The sequence below is a fragment of the Pseudorca crassidens genome, chromosome 15 (genome assembly GCF_039906515.1).
Source record: "Pseudorca crassidens isolate mPseCra1 chromosome 15, mPseCra1.hap1, whole genome shotgun sequence".
Classification (NCBI taxonomy): domain Eukaryota; kingdom Metazoa; phylum Chordata; class Mammalia; order Artiodactyla; family Delphinidae; genus Pseudorca; species Pseudorca crassidens.
Genome location: NC_090310.1, coordinates 61,112,245 through 61,124,591, shown reverse-complemented (window position 1 = coordinate 61,124,591; position 12,347 = coordinate 61,112,245). Strand labels below are relative to the sequence as shown.

Below are 12,347 nucleotides of genomic sequence, written 5' to 3'. Positions count from 1 at the left end.
GCTCTGACCTTATGGAACCAACAGGTCACAGGAGAGGGGCTGGGTAACAGCTTCCAGCACAGCAAGGGAGTCACCAGAGGACAGAGCCAGGCATGCAGCAGGCGCTCAAACACCGGGGGTGTCTTTGCATAGAAATGAAATCATAAGCACACTGCAGGGCGCACAGTAGGTGCTCGAGGACTGGGCTCCTAGTAGGTTAATGATGTGTGTCATCTACAAGCACAGCCCCTGGCATGCAGTTGGAATATAATACCTGCAGCAAAATATATGAGATCGCCAAGCACATAGGGGCCTGGCTTATAGTAGGTGCTCAGTAGTTGGAGAAACTATCGATAAAGTAAAGGAAACTACTCAGCACAGTGCTTGGCACACGATGGGTGTCCACCTGGCAGCTGCCGTTAAAACGGTAGTTAGTGACCAGCTCATCTAGGAGCCTGGTGATGGGGCAGGACTGTCAGGAAGTAGATTCCAGGCAATTTGAGGCCTGGAGCAAAAAGCAGGGAGGAGGAAGGGGCTGGGGCCTTGAGGGCAGGTGCGGGCTTAGGCTGGCGTGAGGGGCTTCTACCTCGGATGGTCTCAGACAAGTTGGCTGTCCCACGAAGAGGAGGGTCTCCCTGCAGGGTGATGTGGGTCACCTCGCAGATGACCTGGGAGCGAACATCCCCCGGGGCCAGCACCACCTTGGTTGTGCTGGAGATGCTGTAGGAAACGTTGTTTCCCTCCGGTTCCACGTCGGTCTGGGAGGCTGAGAGCTCATTGCCATTTTTGAACCATTTCAGGGAGATGTTTCTGGGGGAGAACCCGTGGGATTTGCAGGTGAAGCTCACTGTCTGCTCAGGTGTGACCCTCACTGTGGGTCCTGATACCACAGGAGGAGAGGGTTTGGCTACAAAAGGAACATTTATAAATGATGAACATGATTGTAATTATCATCACTAATGATGAAAATGTGACGCAGTTAAGAACCACCACACATATTATGTTTTAAATTCCTCAAATAGTTCTGGGAGGGCAGTGTCATCATCCTCATCTGACAGAGGAGACACACAGGTTCCCAGAGGTGACTCTGAGTCAGGGGCAGGGCTGACATCGAATTCCAGGCCTGAGTTCAAAGTCCACCTTCTTACATCTGCCAGGTGATTTCCCACCAGTTTGGGCAAAGGAACAAAAGTACCGATTGGTCTTACTCTCCTATTAACTGTTCCTAGCTGGGCTCCCCCTGGAAAACTTAGGTAAGTTCGGAGAAGTGTTCACAGAAGTAAATGCAGGGGAAGCGGGGTCATAGCGGGACCACATGGAAGCTGAACCAGGCTGACCGTCCAACGAGAGCTGTGGCCATGGCACCTCCCAGCTCCTCGTCTGTGAAAGGGGACAGCAGGCATTACCCTTCCCGGGCTGCAGTGAGGGTTAAATCAGGCAGTGGGAGCATTTTTGCTACGAGTAAAACACAAGATGATTCACAAAACCAACAGACACAGATATCTCTTTAACCTGGACTGTATTTATACCCAGAGCTGTCCCTTCAGGTGTTTATGAATTTACTGCATAGTTTTCATTCTTTCCACGAATATTTCAGTAGGACTAATGTATCAATCCCTGAATTTCAAAGGAAGGGGGCAAAGGGATGTTTTTCTGAGTCTGGGTTCTTCTCTTGGTTCAGTTTTGGGTTGAGAAGAAAGATCACTGAGTGCTGAGAAACCAGTGGTGGTTAATTTCTTAATTGTTATTAAATCTGTGGAGACACAGGCACAGGCCTATAATGCACCCAGAAGCACACAAATGGGTAAATGAAACGTGAGGGTGCTTTCTCTCTTTAGAAGGTTCCTGTAGGGTGTTTCCCAATTGTTCATTGTTACTCAACACCTCCTGTAAAAGTCAGCAAACATTACAAATATTTGCATTTGTAAATACTTAACTTGCTTCTTAAAACTCATCAAACGTTTGAGGACATAGCAAGGAGTTACCTTAAAATGTCAAATTGTATAAACACCAGCATCCTGGACACCCCTAAAGGAACAAGATACAACACCCATGATTGTTATCATAAGATCTGGCCATTCTAGTTCTAAAACAAAAGCACAACAGAAACACCAAGAAGAGTCTCAAATCGTGCTCCATGTAGCTGTCATACAAAAATCCACAGGAAAAAACTAGTAGAAACACCAAATTATAAATCTGTTCCCATTTTTAAAAATAATTCCCTCAAGAAACAAGTTTGGGGAATTGGTTTTCAAACTACGCAAGAGATCACAGGCATTTTCCTGCAGATCAGCTCTTTACAGAAGCCGTAAGCATTTTGAAAGGAGGAAGAACAGATTTTGTCAGTGTCACTGTGGCGTGTTGAGACAGGAGGTCTCCAGGCTGAGCAGGGAGAATCTGCAGGCATTCCAGAGCCTGTTTACACACACACGTGTGTAAAGATGGGAAGGTTTCCCCAGTGATGAAGCTTGGGTCTGAACAGGGCGGTCTGAGTTGGGAGGACGCACCTCTCAGCCCAGGTGAGCTCTGTTGGAGGTGGGGTGTGTGCCTGCCAATCGACTCCGAATGACTTTCTTGGGCGTCCTAAAAGCTGTCACTGTCACGGGCTATTCTGAAGCACTCACACCCAGGAGAGCTGTTCGTACAACCCAGGCACCACGGGTGACCCGCCTCTGTCCTGGAAAAACCACAGCTTTCCCTCTGACCTCAGAGAACACGTGACTCAGGGCTCCTCTGCCCTAGCAGGGCACCAGCATCCTCTGCAGGAGTGAGAAGACTCAGCTGCGCAGGCCCACGTCTGACCAATTAAATCAGAATTTCTAGGGATCTTTTACCATCTCTCAGGTGATTCTAATAAGTAGCCAAGGTCTAAAGGAGCCCAGCTCCATCCCAACCCCAGTTGTACTTAGTCCTGTAGAGAAAGCGACCCATCCGAGGTCCTCTGGCTCCAGCACAGCAGAGCTCACGTTGTTGGAACACGTACCATATGCCAGGATCTGCTCTAACCTCTAGACATGCGTCCCTCATTCAGTTCCTGCAGATGCTCTGTGAGGGCAGGGCTGTCACTGACGGATGAGGATATGAAGCCCCAGTGTGGAGAGGGACTCGTCAGAGGTCCCAGAGCTGGGACGGGGCAGAGCTGGGATGGAGGCCCAGGCAGGGGAGGCTCGGCCCAGGCTCTCAACCACTGTGCACTGATCTCAGTGATACCCAACCCACTCCATCCAGGGCTTCCTAGATCCTCTTCAGTCATCACAGACCCCTGAAAGGCAGCGTGATTACCACCATTTTACAGACGGGGAAACTGAGGACTAGAGGGAACTGAGACTAGCTAAGATCACACAGCCTGGGAGCCCAGCACCATCGCTCCCTGAGGGGCTGTCCTGTCACCAGGTCGTTGTACCCTCAGGACGTAATGCAAAGGCTGTGTGATTATCCTCTTTCTACACGTGAGGAAATGGGGCCCAGTACAGGGAACTGGGTCACAGCCTTGAAAAAACACCTCGACTGGGGGGCCCCTACTCTGTGCTGGTGATTTAGACAGAGCACCTCAAATCCTTCCAACTCTCCTGAAAGGAGACCATGATGATCACAATTTTACAGATGAGAAAACTGAGGCTGAGAGAAATGAAGGGACTGTCTCCTCACCCTCCCCACCCGCTGTGTCCCAGAAGTGTTTCCTGTCACCTCCAAGCTTTCATGGCCATCAGCAGAGCAAGCGCCCCACCTTCACAAGCCCCACACTACCACCACCCTCCCCTTTTCCCTCTGAGATTCTTGACTTCAAGCAACTACAGGGAGGAGTGGCCTCTGAGTGCCCAGGCCTGGGGACCCTGTAGCAACAAGGGAAGACATGGGCCCCTGACACCTCAGTCTAGAATATGAACTCTTGCTCACGTGAGGCCCCCAGCGCCCTCTAGGGAGCACCTCCCCCTCCTCATCGTCGGCCTGCAGAGCCAGGATTGGGCGTGCATGGTGTTGCTGGGACTGCACTGGCCTCTCTCTGTGCTGTCCACACTACACTTCCCGGAGCTGCTCCCCCATGAGGCCTAGTGAAGAAGCAAGATCGCAACAACGGTGGAAAAAAGATTCCTGGTGCTTTTAAGTGTGCTGAGCCCTGCATTTTAGGAACATTCAGCACATCGTGAGACCCTGTAGTATCTGTCTGATCTGTGGTAAAGCTAGACTTGCCTCCCATACAGGACTTTTTAAAATGCTTATTGTTAAAGAACAGAACAATACAAGGTTTTAAGAGGACAGGCCTGGAGTTTTCTCCACACTTGCCAAGCACAGTGGGGTGTGCAGAGAGCAGGGTCGTGAGTCTAGGTACTTGGGCTCAATCTTGGCTCCTCTACCTGCTCACAAATCAGGTCCTCTCTCCGAGCCCCAGTGTCCTCATATGTAAAAGGGACAACAGACGGCCCTACGCTCAGAGCACTGGTTATAAAGAGTAAATGCCATGAAGAAGATTCAGAATCTGACAGGCTGCTGCTCCCCTCCCCCTCCTTCCCTTCTCATCCAGGGAATCCTCTGGGCAGGAGGCCTGGGGACGAGGACGAGCAGCCTCCTGGGAGGCAGCAGATCTGAGTGGTGGTGGAACCACTTACTAGCTGTGATTGGCTGAGCAAGGAACCGACAATCTGGGAAGTGTAGTAATATCGGCAAAATCAGGATAAAGCCACCTTGCCTGCTCATGCCTGGAGCTCTGGGAAGATTCATTTGCTACCATGACTAGGGGGGAAAGTTGGCAAGATAATCACACAAATTAAAATACACATCCTCTCTGATCTAGCAATGCTACTTCCAGTGGGTATTTCTCCTTTGAGGAGAGTGACACATGGAAAGGTTATCCACTGCGGTGCTGTTTCGATAGCCCGAGGTTAGGAACACCCTAGTATCCGTCAACAGGAGACTGTAAGATGAAAACGATTGTCCCCATACCCTGAATGTTAAGTAGCTGTTGAAACAATGCGCAGCTCTAGGTGCTGGTATGGAATGAGGGACTTGGGATCATGTGGCTGAAAGTAGGGAGAAGCTTCCCGTCGCCTCAGGACTTAGGGCCTGAATGCGAGGAGCCTCCTGACCCTATGGGAAAGCAATGAAAACATCATGTCCAATGGTTAATTCAAGGAGCTTTTATTCTTTAACTTCCATGTACCAGGCTCTTCCATGAAACCAGTTCCAATGCTGGTACAGGAAAGAGCCTGGCCTGGAATCAGATTGGGTTCTGGAAGGATCCCCTCACTCACTGACCATGGGACTGTGGTCTGGGTTCCAGTCACCTCTTGGCCTCAGGCCGCCATCTGTACATGGAGGGTTGGGCAGACAGTGTCAAAAGGTCTCTCCTGTGTCACAGTCCAGGATTCAGGAGTTAGGAAGAGGATCCAGGGTCCTTGCGAGAAAACTCTTAATGAGTGCCTTTGCTGCCTCAATGGGGCAGCCCCTAAGTCACCCACATGGGGAACCTCTTCCCTGGGGAGGGACATTCTGAGATGACCCAGCTCTGCTGGGAGCCTTCAGTGACTCTGTGAGTCGGTCCCTGAATCACAGGAGGGTTTTCCCAACAGACCCCCAGGAAACACTCAACCTCTGGGCATCTCCTCTAGCCCGGGCCATCAGAGTAAACACTGAACCTATGCCTCTAGGAATTTCTTCTCAGTGTGATGTTTCTGAAGAGGAAATAAAGAAACCCTGCCCTGGATAGACTTCTCTTTGGAAGGGAAGAGAACATAAGTTCCACGGGAGAAGAGCCTTGTCTGCTTTGTTCACTGCTGCTTCCACAACATCTGGAGCAGGGCCTGGCACACAGTAGGTGCTTGATAGGTGCTGAATAAAGACAAGACTCAGCCACATTGAGGGGAGCACTCTCTGGAGGCAGGAGGTGATACCTGGGCTGTGACGGGGCAAGTCGCTCAGACCTTCAGTTCCCTCAGCCCTGGAACCAAAGGGCTAGATGGGATGGAAAAGGCAAGGGCTGTGGAGCCAGGCAGACTGGGGTTCCAGACTTTTCCCAGCTTTCCCAGTTGTGGGGCCTTTGACAAGTAGCACAACCTCTGCAGGCCTCAGTTTCCCTGATCTGTAGAAGGGAGTGAAATCAGATCATGATATAAACACCCACTGCTGCACTTGATCCTTCTTTTTTTTCTTTTTTCTCAAAGGGTGGAGGGCATTCTTGTTGACTTGTTGTCACAGACCAGGGGGACAAAATAGACCCAGGCCATACTCACCACTCACAGTGAGATGAGTGCCTGGTCCAGACTTAAACTCCACGTCAGGGCTTCCTCTCTTGAACTTCACACAGTAGTACATACCGGTGTCTGCTGGCGTGATGTTACTGATGCGGATGGAACAGTCCATGTTGTTTCTCCTTGTAGTATTTCCAACAGTTGTTACTCGAGGGAAGGGGCCTCCTCTGAGACTGTAGATTAACTCCCGGCCTGGCCCTGTGCCCCTGAACCAACTGACGGGCCCCACGGGGAGCAGGGAGGTCACGTCGCAGCGCAGAGTGGCCGTCTCTCCTGCTGCAACTGAAACTGACCTGTCAGGCTGAATCACCTGCAGCTCGTCCTCACCTGCCACTCCTGGAGGGAAACACAATCCAGTTATTTATTCATCCTTAGGTGATCCAGTAGGTTTTCTCAGTTATTTATCAACAACAGTTTTCATTAACTTAGTGCACCATGAGCCAGCCTTGAACTCTGCCCATTGCGTGTATATTGCATGCAACTTGCACAATGAACCTATAACGTGAGACCCTAATACAAGAGAGGAATTGAGGCACAGAGAGGTTAAATGATGTGGCAGAGAATGAGTTTGAGTACTTGAGCCCTCATTGGAAGTGTCACACTTCACCAAATATTTCTGGCTGTTCACTTTGTGGCCTCCTGGAGTGCTGCACTTCTGGCCTTTGCATTAGGTGGGATCACATGTCTTCTTTAGACCACTGAGTTGTGAGGAGAAGTGATGGATATATTTCGTAGGTTATTCATTTAACAGCAAGAGGCTTTATGGACCAACTTCCATCTTCCCCAGAGATCCACATTCTCACGATGAGGTTGGCTCCAACAACCTGAATACTTGAGTGGCAGTGATGTGCAGAGCTCCCAACACAATGAACATTTAGTTTAAGAAGAAAGTAGAACATTGTTTCAAGTCCCTAGCATTTTTTCCCAATGACATAGTCATGTTTTATTAGTTACCTAAGGCTGCTGTAATAAATTATCAAAAATTTAGTGGCTTGAAGTGACAGTTTTATTATAATTCTGGATGTCAAAGGACCAGAAATGGTATTACTGGACTAAAATCAAGGAGTTAGTTGGGCTACATTTCTTCTGGATGCTCTGATCATTGTCTCTCCAAATTTTTGAGACTGTCTACACTCCTTTTCGCATGGTTTCCATCTTCTTATGACTCTAATGTTGCTTCCATTGTCACTTGTACTTCTCTAACTTTGGCTTTCCTGCCTCATTCTTATAAGATTATATTGGGCCCACAATGATAATCTAGGATATTCTCCCCATAGCAAGGGTCTTAACTTAATCACTTTTACAAAATCTCCTTTTCCAAGTAAAGTAAAATATTCACAGGTGAGTATAGGACATAGATCTCTTTGGGGGGGCTACTTTTTTCTTTTTACTTGATTTATAACTTTTTATACTGAAGTATTGTTGATTTACAGTGTTTTGGTAATTTCTGCTGTACCAAAATTGACTCATTTATACGTACATATATTCTTGTATATACATATATACATTCTTTTTTTAATATATTCTTTTCCATTATGGCTTATCATAGCATACTGAATATAGTTCTCTGTGCTATATAGTAGGACCTGGTTGTTTATCCATTCCATATATAACAGATTACATTACCCCTACCCTCTCCTCCTTGGCAACCACAAGTTTGTTCTCTATGTCCGTGAGTCTGTTTCTGTTTTGTAGATAGGTTCCATTGTCTCATCTTTTTTTGTGGGGGAGGTCCATGTGGCATAGCTTGCGGGATCCTAGTTCCCCAACCAGGGATCAAACCCAGGCCCCCTGAAGTGGAAATGTGGAGTCCTAACTACTGGACCACCAGAGAATTCCCTGTGTCATCTTTTAGATTCCACATATAAATATCATATGGTGTTTCTCTTTTCTCTTTCTGACTTACTTCACTTAGTATGATAATCTCTAGTTGTGTCCACGTTGCTGCAAATGACATTATTTCATTCTTTTTTATGGATGAATAGTATCCCATTGTATATAGGTACCACATCTTCTTTATCCATTCATCTGTCATGGACTTTTAGGTTGTTCCCATGTCTTAGTTATTGTGAATAGTGCTGCTATATGAACATAGGGGTGCATGTATCTTTTTGGATAAAAGTTTGTCTGGATATATGCCCATGAGTGGGATCACTGGATCATATGGTAATTCTATTTTTATTTTTCTGAGAACCTCCATATTGTTTTCCATAGTGGCTGTACCAAATTACATTCCTGCCAACAGTATAGGAGAGTTCTCTTTTCTCCACATCCTCTCCAGCATTTGTTATTTGTAGAGCTTTTAAGGGTGACCATTCTGACTGATGTGAGGTGGTACCTAATTTTAGTTTTGATTTGCATTTCTCTAATAATTAGTAAGCATCTTTTCATGTGCCTATTGGCCATTTGTATTTATTCTTTGGAGAAATGTTGTTGAGTTGTATGAACTGTTTGTATATTTTGGAAAGCAAGCCCTTGTTGGTCAAATCCTTTGTGAATATTTTCTCCCATTCAGTAGGTTGTTTTTTTGTTTTGTTTATGGTTTCTTTTGCTATGCAAAAGCTTGTAAGTTTGATTAGGTCCCATTGTTTGTTTTTATTTCTATTGCCTTGGGAGACGGACCTAAGAAAACTTTGGTATAATTTATGTCAAAAAATGTTTTGCCTATCATCTCTTCTAGGAGTTTTATGGTGTCATGACTTATGTTTAAGTCTTTAAGTCATTTTGAGTTTATTTGTTTGTATTGTGAAAGGGTATGTTCTAATTTCATCGATTTACATGCAGCTGTCCAACTTTCCCAACACCACTTGCTGAAGAAACTGTCTTTTTCCCATTATGTATTCTTGTTTCTTTTGTCAAAGATTAATTGACTGTAAGTGTGTGGGTTTATTTATGTGCTCTCTATTCTGTTCCATTGATCCATATGTCTGTTTTTGTGCCAATACCATGTTGTTTTGAGTACTGTAGCTTTGTAGTATTGTCTGAAGTTTGGGAGCGTTATGCTTCATGCTTTGTTCTTTTTATTCAGGATTGCTTTGGCAATTCTGAGTCTTTTGTGGTTCCATATAAATTTTAGGAGTATTTGTTCTAGTTCTGGGGAAAATTTCATGGGTAATTTGATAGGGATTGAGTTAAATCTGTAGATTGCTTTGGGTAGTATGGCCATTTTAACAATATTAATTCTTCCAATCCAAAAGCATGGGATATCTTTCCTTTTCTTTGAATAATCTTCAGTTTCCTTTATTAATGTTTTATAGTTCTCAGTGTATAAGTCTTTCACCTCCTTAGTCAGGATTATTCCTAAGTATTTTATTTTGGGGGGTGTGAGTTTTAAAGGTATTGTTTTTTTTACATTCCCTTCCTGATATTACATTGTGAGTGTAAAGAAATGCAACCAATTTTTCTATATTAATCTTGTATCCTGCTACCTTGTGGCATTTGTTGATCAGTTCTAGTAGTTTTTGTGTGGAGTCTTTAGGATTTTCTATACATAGTATCATGTCATCTTCATATAATGACAATTTTACCTCTTTCCTTCCAATTTAGATACATTTTTATTTCTTTTTCTTGTCTGATTTCTGTAGCTGGGACTTCCAATACTATGTTGAATAGAAGAGGTGAGAGTGGGCATCCTTGTCTTTTTCCATTTTTTAGTGGAAAGTCTTTCAGATTTTCACCATTGAGTATTATTTTAGCTGTGTGTTTGTCATAAATAGTTTTGTTCCCTGTATACCCACTTTAGCAAGAGTTTTTTATCATGAATTGATGTTGAATTTTGTGAAACGTTTTTTCTGCATCTATTGAGATGATCATGTGGTATTGTTTGTGGGGTGTATCATATTGATTTATTTCTGTATGTCAAAACATTCTTGTGAACTTGGGATGAATCCAACTTGTCCGTGGTGTATGATATTGTTTATGTGTTGTTGGATTTGGTTTGCTAATGTTTTGTTGAGAATTTTTGCATCTGTATTCATCAAAGATATTGGCTTGTAATTTTCTTTTTTGGTGGTGTCTTTGTGTGGTTGTGATATCAGGGTAATGGTGGCTTCATAGAATGTCTTTGGGAGTGTTCCCTCCTCTTCAACTTTTTGGAGGAGTTTGAGAAGGATCAGTATAAATTCTTCTATTTGTTTTATGTATGTTTGGTATAGTTCACTTGTGAAGCCATCTGGTCCTGGACTTTTATTTGTAGGACGTTTTTTATTACAGATTCTACTTCACCTCTCATGATCAGTCTGTTCAAATTATCTATTTCTTCTTGATTCATTATTGGTGGGCTCTATGTTTCTAGAAACTTGTCCATGTCTTCTATGTTGTCGAATTTGTTGGCATATAATTATTCATAGTATTCCCTTATGTTTTTTTTGTATTTCTGCAGTATCAAATGTAATGTCTCCTTTTTCATTTCTTATTTTGTTTATCCAGGATCTCTCTCTTTTCTTCTTGGTGAGCCTGGCCAAAGGTTTGTCAATCTTGTTACCCTTTCAAAGAACCAATTCTTGGTTTTATTGATTTTTTTCTACTGTTTTTTAATCTCTATTTTATTTCCTCTCTGATATTTATTATTTCCTCCCTTCTGCTGGCTTTACATTTTGTTTGTTCTTTTTTTCTAATTCTTTTAAGTGGTAAGCTATGTTGTTTATTTGAGAATTTTCTTGTTTCTTTGATGAAGGCTATGAACTGTATTGCTATGAACTTCCCTCTAAGGACTGCATTTGTTGCATCCCATAGATTTTGTATTGTTGTGTTTTCATTGTCATTTGTCTCAAGGTATTTTTAAAATTTCCTCTTTTATTTCATCCTCAACCCATTGGGTTTTTAGTAGCATTTTATTTGGTCTCCATGTAATCTTTTTCCTCATTTCTTTTTCTGCGGTTGATTTTAGTTGAATGCTGTTGTGTTCGGAAAAGATGTTTGAGATAATTTCTATACTCTTAAATTCATTGAGGTCTGTTTTGTGTCCCAATATGTGATCATTCCTAAAGAATGTTTTATGTGCACTTGAAAAGAATGTGTAGTCTGTTTTTTTTTTAATGTAAAGTCTTGAAAATATCAATGAAGTCCAACTGTTCTATTGTATCATTTAGGACATTCTGTCTAGAAGATCTGTCCATTGATGTGAGTGGGGTGTTAAAATCTAATTATTGTATTCCTGTCAATTTCTCCCTTTATTTCTGTTAGTATTTGTTTTATGTATTTGGCTGCTCCTATATTATGTGCATATATGTTGACTAGTGTAAAATCCTCTTTTTGTGTTGAGCCTTTTATCATTATATAGTGTCCTTCTTTATCTTTAGGGCCTTTGTTTTAAAGTCTATTTTGTTTGATATGAGTATTGTGACCCCCACTTTCTTCCCATTTCTTTTTGCATGAAATATCTTTTTCCATCCCCTTACTTTCAATCTATGTGTGTCTTTTGCCCTCAACTGGGTCTCCTGTAGGCAGCATATTGTAGGCTCTTGTTTTTTTTTATCCAATCTGCCACTCTGCACCTTTTGATTGTAGCTTTCATTCCATTGATATTTAACGTAATTTTTTTTTTTTTTTTTTGCGGTATGCGGGCCTCTCACTGTTGTGGTCTCTCCTGTTGCGGAGCACAGGCTCTGGACGTGCAGGCTCAGTGGCCATGGCTCATGGGCCCAGCCGCTCTGCGGCATGTGGGATCTTCCCGGACCAGGGCACGAACCCGTGTCCCCTGCCTTGGCAGGTGGACTCTCAACCACTGTGCCACCAGGGAAGCCCCAACGTCATTATTGATAGCTATGTATTTATTGCCATTTTGAGCCTGTTTTCCCATTGATTTTGTATTTCTTCTTTGTCCCTTTCATTTTCTTTTTGTGGTTTAATGATTTTCTTTTGTATTATACTTATTTCTCTTCTTTCTGGTTTTTGTGAGTCTATTGTATGTTTTTGATTTGTGGTTACCTGTTTTTCAAGTATATTAACCCCATCTATATCTACTTGCCTTAGACTGGTAGTCATAGAGGCTCAAACACATTCTATGAAATGAAAACAAATGTACATTTTCTTACTCTCCTCCCCCACATTTTATCAGTATGATTCTGATGTCCTCTTTTACATCTTTATGTTCATCCTTTTGCTGTTCATTGTGGTTATCAT

At 43.7% G+C, this 12,347-nt stretch overlaps 1 protein-coding gene across 1 annotated transcript in view; it reads right to left on the bottom strand.

The window, feature by feature from the left end:
* LOC137208046 (signal-regulatory protein beta-1-like) overlaps positions 1-12,347 on the bottom strand; it is a 66,651-nt gene that overhangs the window by 9,417 nt on the left and 44,887 nt on the right. Inside the window, exons 5-6 of the mRNA XM_067708499.1 lie at positions 6,207-6,560; positions 566-886 (exon numbers count right to left, since the gene is read on the bottom strand). Coding sequence (XP_067564600.1) covers positions 566-886; positions 6,207-6,560 — 675 coding nt within the window. The remainder of the gene's footprint in view (positions 1-565; positions 887-6,206; positions 6,561-12,347) is intronic.